At 39.3% G+C, this 14,404-nt stretch overlaps 1 protein-coding gene across 1 annotated transcript in view; it reads right to left on the bottom strand.

Annotated features, from left to right (window-relative positions):
* The window catches only part of raraa (retinoic acid receptor, alpha a), a 59,599-nt gene that overhangs the window by 18,933 nt on the left and 26,262 nt on the right, over nt 1-14,404 (bottom strand). The window contains exon 2 of the mRNA XM_014008119.1: nt 4,652-4,800. Coding sequence (XP_013863573.1) covers nt 4,652-4,800 — 149 coding nt within the window. The remainder of the gene's footprint in view (nt 1-4,651; nt 4,801-14,404) is intronic.

Consider the following 14,404-nt stretch of genomic DNA (forward strand, 5'->3'; position numbering starts at 1 on the left):
GATGGATGGATGGATGGATGTTTCCTATCTGTTAAGTAACTTGATACCCACTGTAGTGCAGGACCTCTTATACCATATTTGTTTAATTTTTCCAGGAGAATACTGTGATCTATGGTATCAAATGCTTTCTTTAAATCTATAAAAACACTGACACAGTATTTCCTTTGATCAACAGCTGTTGTTATGTTTTCAATCAGGTCCATAAGAGCCATTGATGTTGAATGATTAGCTCTGAAACCATATTGATTTTTACTTAATATATGTTGTTTATCAATAAATTGATCTAACCTGGTGACAAACAACTTTTCCAAAATTTTTGAAAACTGTGGTAACAATGATATTGGTCTATAATTTGTAATAATTTAGTTGAATAGCCCTGTTGTAGAGCAAAGTATATCACCYGCACTGATGCTGACAAACACATTATGCAGTAACAATTTTGCTTTTTTTGTCCAATAACTGCAACTGAAGCTCAAAAAGTTAAAAAACAAACAATTTGCCTCGGATTGGAATCAAGGAGACATTAAGAATCCTGTCCAAGTCTGAGAAAACGACATTTCAACTTATATTATCCTTAATCTCTTAATTAAGGATAAAAATCTATAAAACTTAATGTCTGTGGTTCCGTCGCCTCAACCTCCCATGTGTGTTGAAAAAGATAAAAATAATGGTTAATGCAAATCAGGCACGACTGGATGAGTGCTCAGCGAGCAGCGATGTGGACAAATGCAGTCCAGGTCAGTGTCAGTGTGGATGTGAAGGCTGGGGATGATGTTCTGGTGGGCCGGACGGTGGATGGGAACTATTAGATAAGGAGGGAGGGAGCCCCATCCCATCCAGCGCCGGTGGATTAGCTCTGCTAGCCGACAGATGGCTGGTGGACATAAGCCTGCAATTTGTCCTTCCTGGATCACCAGCCTCCTCTCATATTTGCCATCCACCGGCGCAGGAGTGGAAGCAGACTTCAGATGAAGCATAAAAATAAGTTTAATAAAGGCAATAAAACTGTGAAGTAATAATTATACAAGACAGTTCCATTTCATCCATGTCTGAAATACTTTTTATATAACCACGAAAACACTTGTGAAAACAGAAAAAGTTCACTTTTTTTAAAGCGAATTTAGACTTTCTTGCATTATTTCAAGCCCAGACAAATGGCCGAAGTAAACAACACAGTGAAGCTGTAGGCTCGTAGTTTTGATTTTATTCGTGGCCGCAGATGCGAAAGGATTAGTCTGTGCTCTTTGTGTGTATCATCTCCGCTTTGATCCGACAGTGCCCTGACCCTGACCTGGATGTCACAGGGGGATTGACCCGCTCCCTCGCGACTACGCAGGGCGCAGGTGCCCCCTTGTCCTGATTGGGCGCCGCTGCCGGCTCGTGGGCCCGTCACTTCTCCCCGCCCTTCTCTTTCTTCTTCTCTTCTTTTTTTTCCTTCTTTTTTCTTTTTGGGAGTCATTGCTTCCTGCAGCCCTTAAGCCTCTTTTTGTATCAGCGCTTAATCCAACCGGCGACAAGAGCCCTCAGCGGGCCTGTCAGCCACCCTGCGGAGATCACGGGAGATGAGAGCGGCGAGGAGCGTGGGGCTGGAGAGACGGCTGTAACAACACATTTGTGGTTACATTTGTCATGTGCTCCTCATCTTAGCGATGAGTACCTGTGAGTTATGAGCCTGGTGCAATTATGAGGGTTGTGTGCGGGTGAGGAGGGGGGAGTGCGGGGCCGTCGTGTTCGCAGCGAAGCACAGCAATCCTGTCTTACATGACTTTCACRCTGTTTCCAGATTAAGAGTGCATTCCCAGCCTCCTACTGTGACCTCGCATGTGTGAATGCTTCTGTGCCCATCACACACATTCATACCAGGCAGCTACAACATTAAACCACACCTTTTKTAAAATAAAAAACGTTACGTTTAACGTCTTTTATGACATATCAAACAGGGGGCATCCGGGCGTGAAGCGTCAACAGGAATTTTTTTGGAAATGTTTTTTCCTTTTTTATTGTTGCACTGCAGGGAATACCAGGAACCTCCATGCTGTCATGCCTTCAAGATAAAAACATAAACACGAGGGGGCGGGCATGCATATTTAACGCTTAAGTGTTAATATCTGCAGGCGAAAAGAACTGCCTTCCTCATAAGTATGTGCGAGCGGCAGAACTTCAACAGCGAGCGAACGAGCTGTCTCCAAAGCAGCAGAGCTCCACATGCACCCCGTGCTTCCCCGGTTCACTGCAGCCCCCAGGAAATGCCTTTGTAGTTTGGCATGCTGCAGCAAATCCGACGCCGCTCACCCCAAACTTACCCCAGTCTCAGATGAGACACTATATACATTCGCATGCCTGTAGTCGTGAATTATTGAGCATGCTATACCGAGTCATCCCTTCTGAAGTCAGAGATACGGTAAAGGCATCCTGAATTTTTTAAATTAGCACTGCAGATATTGAGTGGGAAGGAAGTTGGCTCACAGGTAGAGAACAAGCTGAACTGGAAGATTTTTCCCCCCTCTTCTTTTTATAGTTTATTTAAAATATCTCCTATATTCTGTGTATACACAAAAATGTAGCATTTTTAACTCAAAAACTGCTTAAGATTTGTACTGATCTGCTTAACGAAGTGGTCACACACTTACACAAAACAAATTATCAGAAGAAGTTGTATTTAAAAACCTACCAAAGTCAACATTTTGTCCTGTTTGTTTCATAAAAACGAAACAACATAACAACAAAAGAAATGTCGTGCAATGTTAAAAGGCACATGGAGAAGCTGCAAACACAAAAAAAGTCTACAATTATGATACGCTTGCAATAGTTGCCTCTTTTTGACAACTAATAGCCTTAGGTGTAAAGTGTAAATCCCAGCAAATAACCTCATAAAAATACCAATTCAATCATTTAAACGTAGCAGGGTACCCATTACTACGAAAACAAATAAAGTTAAGACAAATGCAACTAATTTGCAGTTTTGATTCACCAAAACACCTGTTTGTCTTATAACATTACGCACTATTTTCCCATTTCCAAAAAAATATRTTTTACAGAGATATGGTCAAATAATATCAAACAATCAGACTCTCAGATTTAGAGTTCATTTCTCCTTATCACTATTATGAACGATTTACAGTACGTACATTTACTGATGACACTTTGATGTATTTTCCATCTCATTTATCTAAAGTGTATTGAATGTTTATAAAGGGCTGCAGCAATAACGTTTGATTGCTTTATTTGCTGACTCGTGCATTGCAATTTGCAAAGTTATGTGAATCATTAAAGTGCCATAAGTTATTCTCTTCCACACATTTAGCTTGCTGGGCGTCAAGGCATCTTTACGACACCCTGGTCCGAATTATGAGTTCAGCCCGTCAACCTAAATCTTCTGCCCAAACTGTCCCCACTTTCCCACCCTTCTTGCTCCCAAATCTCAATTTTCCCTTTCATCTCCATGTCACTCCTTGCAGACTCTCCCAGCTTTAAATCCTTTTACCTGTGTTCCTACTTGTATTTATGTTCGTTGTTTACTTCTGCATCTCTACATCTTGCTGACATCACTGTCACTTTTCTAAAAGTGACTCTGCAGCAAGTGTTGATCATTGAAACCCAATAACAAATTTTAGCAATTACCAGTGCTCAAAGTATGACCACTACTTAAATTTCATTACAACAAATGTAGTTTTCTAACTGCAACAATCCAAATTTATAATGTAGAAGATTTGGTTGTAGAGGACAATTAATGAAACTGAAATCTGTATACTTGCATACCTGCATATTTTAGGGAGGTATGCTATAAAAGTGACAATAAGCTAAAAACAAAACCTTTGAAGTGCTGGTACCGCTTGCCGGCAACTACTGGCCAACTTTGAGCACCGATAAAAATAAAGATAGGATTGGTTCCTGACACACTGCCATCCCAAAGACATTCAGTTTGAATTTGCTGGTAACATTTCATTAGATATAACAGATCCCTCCTCCTCATCCTGCTCTGAGCTTACACAACTCTGGCTTCTTTGCCCTGGAAACAGCGAGATAAAGAAGTCTGTGTTCACACTAACAAGAGAACATGTATGCACGCACGGCAACTATCAACTGATAACAGAGCAGATGGGGGTTTTGAGGCCTCTTCAGCACCTGTACAACAGGAGTGCATTGATAATATAGACAGTCAATGTGGACAAGTCAGCAAAGCTGATATGAGGCGCAACAACATCCAAGAAGTTTAAAAAAACGGCACAAAATTGTATATACTGTCTGTGCTGGAAGGCATGTGCATCCTACAAGTGATCTATTATTATACTGGATGAGTGTTGACAGAGGCCACCATAAGCTGCCCAAGTTATTTAAAAAATTACCAAAACTAATTGTGTGAGAATTGTAGTCCATCAATTTTCACAAAAAACAACTCTATTTTCTAAATCGAACTCTAGCATTAAATTCTGAAAGAAAACAATCCTCACAGGAAAGTTAATAAAACTACAAAAAAAAAAAAAAAAAAAAAAAAAAAAAAAAAAAAAAAAAAAACCAACTAGGATTCTATTGACATCACTCAACTCTGTGAATATGTTTTATTTTCCTCCAGTGCAGATCACAGGAAGGTTACAAGACTGATGAAAATGTTGCTTGCTTGGCAGATTCAGAGGAAGGCCGGGAGTCTTACCTTGCAGCCTTCACAGGCGCTGACACCATAGTGGTACCCTGAGGACTTGTCCTGGCACACAAAGCAGGGTTTGTAGACGCGGGGCGGCGGGGGAGGCGAGGGTGGGCTTGGCACTATCTCCTCTGAGCTGGTACTCTGGGTTTCTATTGCTGCAGAAAGGAGAGAGCAACAGGAGCGGGTTAGCAAACGCTATCAGATGGAGCCCTGACAGACGCTCAGCATTAATCAATACCAGCGGGATAAACACAATCTCACGAGTACACACATCCACAAAAACATTAGGCAACCCAGGGCAAGCAGATACGCCTAACTACATCCAATAAAAATCAGCACTTCAAGCCACGTGCCATACAAAAAATAACAGATTAAAAGAAACAAGTACAGCTTCCTTATCGTGAGCTATAAAATCAGCCACAGGAAAGATTTCCTAATATGTCTTTTATCAACACAAACACTAAACTCATCCAAGCAACAACAAATGCAGCACTAGAATTTATACCTCCGATGACGTATTTGTGTGTACGTGTGCTACAGCAAGGCGGCTGCACAGGGCTTCAAAGACTGGTTTTCTCCTTTGATACAAGACCTGAAATTCTGCCTCACTGTTAAAAATTCAGCATTTCTTTTGGATACGGGTGCTTCCATTGACTATAGGATCAATCATACACAGCACCAGACTCCTTCAGAGCAAGTGAGGTGAGCCTCGAGTTGTATCCATCCCAAACCGTGTTTATCATTTATACATTCAGCACATAGAAGGTTAAATACGCTCCATCTTGGTCTGGTGGAGGTTACACTGACAAAGCAAACAACATATGGGTAGGGATTATGGGGATGTAACCTGTCTTCATGTAATACGTGTTGGACTTTGACCTCAATATCATCTGTTACAAAACAGCCTTTAAATCAATTAAAAATCACATCCAAAGAGCGAGGACTTCATCTCTTTGACCGAAAAAGTCCATAACATCCAATGGAGAATTCTGATGTTGATCTTGGATCAGGGTGGATTTAGGGTGGTACAAAAACAGTCCTTGCATGTACAACTTATTTTTTTATTTAACCAAATCAAGATGGTTGCTACAGCCAACGGACCTTAATTTAAAAAGATGTTTGTAACTGTAGTCATTTTTGACTGGCAATGAGGTACAATTTGGTGCGGTAATAGCTGAGTTTAATACCCCAAAACATATGCTGATCTATCTTTGTTTCAAATCTTACCATTAACTATTAAAAGTCAACTCTGCCTGTCTGTTAGCAAAATATAGTATTTTATAATCCATTGGATGGATTTTAACAAAATATTTGTGAAATTTATATTTACGGTTGATAAAACTTGCAGTCAATTCAACTCAAGATGGCCACCACTAGGGCTGGGTTAAAAAATCGATTTAATCTATCTGGATCGATTCTCGTTCAAATTTGGGGAAAATCGATTCATAAGTCATGAGATCGATTCTGCGCGTTTCCATGCTGTGTGTCACTCCTGGCTTGCCGTAGGTTTACAGCCAGTTGACGGTCAGCGCTAACATTAGCTCCCAAAACAAAAGAAACAAAGGAATCACTAACATTACAGCTGATTCTTAGCTGAACTTAAAGATAACAGAGGCCATGACAACTTTTATTTGCGAAGATTTGCGCTCGGATGCGGTAGCAGGAAACGAATCTTCGAGCGGCTCAAACCAAAACTACTATGGTATGTAAACATCTGACTGAAACTGTTCTCCTCAGCATGTATAAATGTGTGAAAGATGACAGTCTAATAAAATCGTTTAGTTTTGTTACCAGTATTATTTATAAATTTTAGAAACAACTTAATGTAATTCACAGTGATGGAATGTTTTAGCTGAAGTACTTTTTTTCTTTCTTTCTTCTTGTTAATTCTTATTGAGCAGAAGCTAACAGAAACATTACAAATGTACAGTTTTCATACGCTCAAAAGAGTGGGCAGAAGTATACACTTATCCTACCTTTTCTCCTGTAAACTTTTTCCATCAGTTCTTAATGATCAAGAAAATTATTCTTAGTTTCTTAAAAAACTAATGTATCCAACAACACTTTCTCTTGCAATTCCTTTTTAGTTTAAACCCTTTGAAATTTGAGAAAGTTTTGTTTCAATATTAAACTCCAATTTACAAGTTTGCCCTTAACGTTTATAATTTTGCCAATGCACCAAGTTGTAATTAGTTTCTACTATTTACAGAATTAGTTCCTTTGAGAATGTCTTCTATGTCAAAGTAAATGTGTTACTGCATGACATCCTTCATTAATTTAAAAATCAATCAAACTGAATCGTGAACTGTCCTGAATCGTGACTCGAATCGAGTCCCTGTGAATCGATTTGGGAAATCTGAATCGATACCCAGCCCTAGCCACCACAGTGAATAAACATTAGTCAATGCAAGAATATCTACAACCAGGGTTGCACATAAAATTTTTGGTCTGGTTCTCAGGGGAGAACCTAGGGTTGTTGCTTGGTGCTCATATTTTCCTTCACTCATTTAACACATTTATCTAGAGGGGTGTCAGGGCATCTAACGTCCCCCTGTTCTGTTTTATGACTCCTATCAGCTGCAACGTCTCAGGACATCATGCCAAATCAGTCCACAGAGTTTTTATTTTATTCTTTTACTCCGCATAAATTTTGTAAACTACCTAATTGGCCGAGGGGCTGGGTGTATGTCATATAAACAYCATAAACTGAACATTTCATGGTTAAATGCCTTTTAGACTAASATGTCCCTCGGATGGACAGCTCCTGTAGTTTGAYCTTCWGCATCTTCAGCCTTGGTTAAACCAGCTTTCCACACTCTCCAGWCCAAGCAGCAMATATCTGTCTTTTGCACGAAGTAAAATAACTTAAAACATACAAATGTTTTATTTGTTAGCAAAGACTATTTTATTCAAAAAGATAATACTATTTAGATGGTTTCAGCTCATGTAATTATTTATTCTTCATATTTGATCATTTAATAAATTACATTTATCCCAGAGCAGCTGTGTCACAGTATGGTCCTAAATATAAATAAGTTTAGCAAATCAAGAACCTTGTTTTTTGATAAATTTGTGAATGAAATTTGTGGATCTTTATGATAAATTAACATTTAAAACCCACCTAGAGAACATGGCAAGTTGTTTTTAATTTTTAATATATATAATGTTTTTGACTGGGGTGTTAAACAGAGAATCATCTTTGCTTTAATATGGGGCAAACAAATGTTCTGTTAGTTAATGTGGTTTAATTAGAAGAATTCAGTGAATCTCACAGATAGCCTGCGCGCGCAGCGACGCGCTCATACAGCAGTCTCTCAGGAGGAGAGTTTAGTCACTCACACAGAGTTGGACAGATCTGTTCAATAACAACATTCTGAACATATATTTAATATAAAGTTAGGTTTTACAGACCAAAGTCTCTGGTAGTTCAGGAGCAAAGTTCAGGAGGAGCGGAGGAGGAGATGTATGGACTAATCGCTGCAGCAGCTCGAGTCGAGCCGGCCCCCTGCTTCAACCAAACTTGCTCTCACTGAAAGTCCCGCCCTGCTCTGCTCTGATTGGACAAAACGGCTCTGGACTTTGTCTGATTTGTTGAAGGCAGTGTCCGTTTAATCCTTATGTCAGGGTCCCGCTGTGGCRCACCAAACAACGATCCATTCACACCAGTGCCGCTGGATTCTTTTTTATTTTTATTATTTTGAGAAATCAGGTTGCATTTGTGACCAAACTGGTCGCACTCTAGAGCCCTGCTAGCTGTTGTTTTGACAGACAATCAGGTACAATCTTAGGTACGCAAGGGAGATTTATGACGTTACATCTGGTGCGCTTTTTCCTTTTTTGACCGCGCATGCGTACCTGCGCACTGCTTATGTGCCACTCCGTCTATAACAGTCAATTCTACATACATTTAGCTAAAATGTCGATGTGTCAATAGCTAAGAGTCATTCACAACTCATAATTTGAGCGTGACATCTTGCAGTTTTGCACAAGATTACGCATTAAGTTATTTATAACGTTTGACCAAATCAGACGGCCACAACATCTTAATTTCTGTCAAGATATTCTTAGTGTAAAATGCTGGCATGAAAGGCAGCAAATAATATGCATTCATTCAAGGAATGCAAGACTCTGACTTTTATGTTGCTTTTGCAATCATGTCTAACCAGGATGAAAACCTTCAACCTTTGTACATGTGGTAAGACATGGGTATCAAATACCTTTGCTTGTGATGTTTAAAGTAAAACTATGTACAGTACATTTAATGAAAAAACAAAATCTTAGCAATCCAAGCTTGCTGCTACAAGAACAAAGAATTCACATAAACAAGGATGAATCAACACATTTATGCCACTTCGATTCATTTCTAAACAATGCAATAATTCACATCCAACATAAAAAGTCCTTGAGTTTTTCACAGGGAAAGTTTATTGTAAGGTTAAACAGTCCTTTTATGACAGAACAGAGACTCATTAAACCTTCAGCAGCACACCTAACAAAAATAAACAACAATGAAGTGTTTGCCCTTTACGCACACACATTGAAAAGTTTTACTAAATGTGTTTGGGTTTTGTCTCTGCTCAGATAAAAATTACTTGGAAAAAACAACAACAAAAGAAGCAAACTGATGACAACATAATTCAAAGATTCCTGGAACAAAATAAAACAGTAACTGTACTCCAAACTAGGCCAATAAACAGCTGGGTTTCTTGTGTCAGATAAACTTGTTCTAAACTACCATAAAACTCATGTAACAGATACCTGGTTTAGCCTTGTTCATGCAGATGATTTATAGACATGCTATTTAAAAAAATCATCTTGTCATTTTCTTCAGCTTGAAGAGTAAAGTGGGGGAGTTTTTTAGATGATGTAGCTATGCGTTTTAAATAGTCAAATCAGACATTTATTTTTCCAGGTAAAAGAACTAGAAGTTGATTTTGCACACGAGGATTCATTCATAGCAAACGTGAGAAAACGTGCACATTGTGGACACGGCAGGGAAAATTTGCTGCTTATCGCCATTATGTCGATGTCATTATGAGCCATTGTTGCTCGTGCTACTGCGCGATGCAGTCACTACACTCATGTCAAGCAAATTAAGCTTAAACAGGGCGACCCTTACGTAACATGGCATATTTTCTCATTAGCAAAAATCCATTCAGTTCTCCTCACTCTTCTGTCTCTGTTGTTGTGGACTGATTACAGAGCTGTGATGATTAGAATGACAGTAGAGCTCCTCATGTTAAAATTGTAATAAAAATAAGAAAAAAGAAAGACAGATAAGCCAACAAACTATACACAGAAATGGAATTTAAGCCAAGATCTAGACCAAGACTATAGGCTTTCACAGCCATTATCAGAAAGCATAAACCCACAGAATGCACACTCTCCTAATGAGAGCACCCATGGAAATCTAGGACACAAGGACAAGAGTCTGTGTGGGGGCCAACGACCTGTAATTAAATACAATGGCTAGCTTCTGGAGCCCTGTCAAGCTGAGGCATGGAGCAAAACAATAGCGGGCCTGTAGACAGAAAGACAGAGGCAGAGAGGACAGAGCTTTTTAGGCCTTCAGCAGCTCTCCCCAGGCCAAACTCTTCTGATCAACACTAACCATCATACAAGCCTGCCTATTGTGTAGTTCACAGAAAAAAAAAATCATATGCACAAATACTGACAGAAGTGACTCACTTTTGCCTGGAGAGCTTCCCTTGATATCCTTGCAACATTTCAGCACTGGAAATATGCATCTGGCAATGTTGAGGCCAGAGCTAAAAAAAAACAACAACCTTAGAAACAAATAGGTCAAACGGTGAGAATAACAACCATTTGTCCAAAACTGGACAGTAATAATGGAGAATATTCCTTTAAATGATTCAAGCACCAAAACCAGCAATGCAGGAAAAAAACAAGAGAAGGTTTTTGTTAAAAATAATCTATTGGTAAGGTGGGAAAGTGAAACACGAAGCATTAATCCAGTGGTACAGCCTGGCATGTTGTCAGACCAGTCCCAGGAATGGTAATGAAAAGCAAAGAGCATAAAACAACAGAGATGAAAACACACTAGTGTTTCAACAGTTAAGGTCAAATCAAATAAAGTCCTGCCTGGCCACTGAACATAATTTTGGCAAGAAAAAAAAATCAAAAATCTTTTTTGCTATTATTCATTATTTAACACCATCTCCTCACTTACTGCCCACATTTAAATGACATGCTTGTCTCATGACTAATCCAAAAACACCCATAGATCAAATTACTTTTGTATTTTCTCTCAATTCACTTGTAAATATTGTGTTGCGAGTCCATGCCTGTGTAAGACGAACCCACACACCCTAATAGCTCCAACTACCAAAGCGTTCCTCGACTCTGAGCCAAAGTATTGGTGATTTAATTAAGTTCAAGTGTGAGGCTTTTGTTACGCGCCTCTTTAAATTCACTTTGCATGCACGGCGAGCCGCAAGTGCACTTAGTCTGAAGTCGAGCCATCGCAGCCATAAGCAATTAGAGCGGGGCAAGACTTAAATGGACAAATATGCAYGAGACTGCAATGAAATCTGTCCTGGTGATGAACTGCCCTGCGCTGCAGTACTGACAGGAGATAGCCTGGCTAACATCACCACTTCAAAGACAACAAGACCAAGAAACACTCACACAAAAGGAAGCCCACTGGCTATTATCAAGCCTCCAGACAGTGGGTTGCCTCAGTCCAGTGCAACGGAGCAGTTCTTGGGGTTCAGCTCTAGGTTAGTCCTCGGAGATTTGATTACCTTCGTCCCCACTGGTAACTGGGCCTGGCTGCGAAGCATATTAATGAGATTTTACCATCATTAGAGGGAAGCTAACCAGATTAACAGGCTAGCAGGGTGGACTGTGGCATAAAAAAACAGGAGAAAATGAAAGGGGGTTAAGGGTCTTCCACTTTGTTGAATCCCACTCAGCCATGGTGTATTGTGCTCCCTGGGTTGCATTAGGTTAACTGGACGCRCACACGGCCACTCACCATGTGTCCAGCACATGGACGAACATACAGCCATGCATTTGTCTTTCCATCCATAGATTGAGCGCGGGGAGCAGAAATGAGACAGAAGAAACCCACTTTGCCACAGGCTGCTGCATAAAGGCCGTCTTTGAAGTCTGCTTAAAATAATGAAGTGGGATGGCTAACGCTGGAGCCCCGGGGACAGAGACCGCCTTGCAAAACCCTGCGAATTCTAGACTTCATGAATTTCCCCAAAAGACCAACAAGTGAGCACAACGTTCATTCACAGTGTTTGTCTGAAGCTAAATTTCCAGATTTTATATCCGTGCAGGAATGTGGATCAGCATAATGGAATATGTGATACACTCTTTATGTGGAATGCTTGGTCAGCACTCTTTGAATGACTGAAAAGGGAAATGGGACGATTTCCTCACTTACAGGGAAATCCTGCTATTCTCTAACAAAAAGTCGAGCTGAAAATGGACTTCGTTCCAATTGCCACCTTCACACTGATTACAGACAGAAAAAAAAAGCCCTGCACACCATTAGAATAAGGGTTGGCGAGTGCGATCGCATGCTAACGGGTTCGTACAGACTGACAGGCCGTAAGAGAGAGCACCAGTGGAGTGTGTTTGTGTTTCAAACAGAGTGTGAACAGTTATTAGATGGGATAGAGACAGGCATGGTGGAAACAGCCATTGGAGGTTAACATGGAGCAAGAACAGACAACAAAGCTCACTTTTCTTATATCCACTGTAACTAAATCAAGTCCATACACTCCCATCTACCCCCACTACTACCTGACAAACTACATATTCTCCTGTTCGGCAAATTGCATCTAATCTAAAACAAAAAAATTAATTCAAATTCTATAAATTCTTCAAATATTTTATACCAAACATGCCTCCTTCGACTTTAATCAGGATTTTTTTTTGATAGTCACTAATTCAAATGTCCAAGTCGGTACAGAAAATAAGCTACAGAGCGAAAACTGGCTTTATCAATCCAAAGATTTCTTAAGAAACAACTAGCTATATCACACCATTTTGGCTTCAGCTTTCCACTGAAGTATTTCGAAATAATGCTCTCATACACACGTAAAATATTAGAGGGATCAATTAGTCCCAAAATGTTTGACGCATATGTCATGTGGAATCTTAGTAAACTACAGATGTGTTGATTGCTTAGCTAAAACTCAATTGGTAAGCTAAAACTGTACTGTTAAAGCTAGGAGAAGCATATCATTAGCTAAAAGCTACAACAATTAAAATGCTGCACAAAGCCCAGCTATTAAAATGCAGGTTAAAAGTTAAAAAATTCAAAACTTTAGTTAATTGTAGCAGAAGAGCAAGCTAACAACCCAGTTAACTCTGTTTCAACCCTGTTTAAATGTCAAGATAATGTTTTATGACTTATGTACCTTGGTGTCTTGTGTTTGTGTTCCAGGTCTCTCTTATAAATGAGCCTGAATGAGATTACCCATCTAAATAAACGTAAAGTGGATAAAAATAAGTAGCTGCAAAAATAAAAGTAGCAAAAAACAAACAAACCACAAGCTAGAAGCTAAAAGGTAGAAAGTGTTAGCTAAAAAGTAACAGAATCCCAGCTTAAAAAAATTGCTAAAGTCTGCAAATTGCTAACTAAAAGTAGCATAAAGCTAGCTGAAAGTTACAGTAGCATAAGAAGAAAAAAACAACAAATTTGTTGGGACAGATTTTAAAAAGAACAAAGTTTTTGAGGGAATTAGAGAAAATTCAATGTATTTCTACGAGGAAAATATTTGTAAATCAGTATAACAGTCATAAACAAAAACCAAAGTGACCTATCTCCTACATGAGCTGAATGTTTTGATATACAGTATAAACAGCTAAATAGCACAAATAAAGTGGCTAGATTGCAAAATGCAGATAGAAAAGTACAAAACAGAAAACAATAGAGTGAATGCTGAATCAGCATTCTCACAATTACTGATGGGATTTCAGTGCACACAGAAATAAAAAAGCATTACTAAATTACTAAAATAATATTTTAATAACATTTCAGGTCATTTTGATTTCACATCCATTACATTAGAATGCCACTTGTTTCTACTGGTATAAGACTGGTTTAGGAGGATTACAGTGGATTCCCCTGCCTGGCGGTGCTCCACTTAAGCTGCTTCATGTCAATCCTACAGTCAGACATCTTAGYGCAGACAGAGATGGAGAGGATGCATAGACTGATAAGAGTTCTGCCRTCWAAACATTTCTAAGCTGAACCATATGAACGGGTTAGTGTTGTGTGATAACACACTGTAAAATACCATAAAAGTAGAAATAAATCAAATTGGGCATGATATTTGCTTTTTTCTCTAATGTCACAATACTGTATATCACTCTTCTTTGTATGGACTGACGCCAAATTCTTCAAAAGAACAGGACATGGATTAAACTTCAAATTTTAGACTAATAACAATATAATTCCCTCCAGCAAATGACACATCTCTTCCATTTAGGAAAGTTTACTGAGTTTCTGCAGGAATTTCAAGAAAAGGACAGCTGGTTGTTTTGCAAACACTATTGATATTCAGATTTTGCAGACAGTGCAGAAATGTGATACGGCTGTTAGAGTTGGGATCGCTCGATGTTTGAAGGCCAAACTTGCTCCTAAAACTAAAATTTATAGGATAACATTCCAAATTGAGGCCGGATAACTACCCCATAAGTTGCTACATGGAACAAGCAAACACACACACACACACACACACACACACACACACACACACACACACACACACACACACA

This window comes from Austrofundulus limnaeus, unplaced genomic scaffold (assembly GCF_001266775.1).
Source record: "Austrofundulus limnaeus strain Quisiro unplaced genomic scaffold, Austrofundulus_limnaeus-1.0 Scaffold48, whole genome shotgun sequence".
In the NCBI taxonomy this organism is placed as follows: domain Eukaryota; kingdom Metazoa; phylum Chordata; class Actinopteri; order Cyprinodontiformes; family Rivulidae; genus Austrofundulus; species Austrofundulus limnaeus.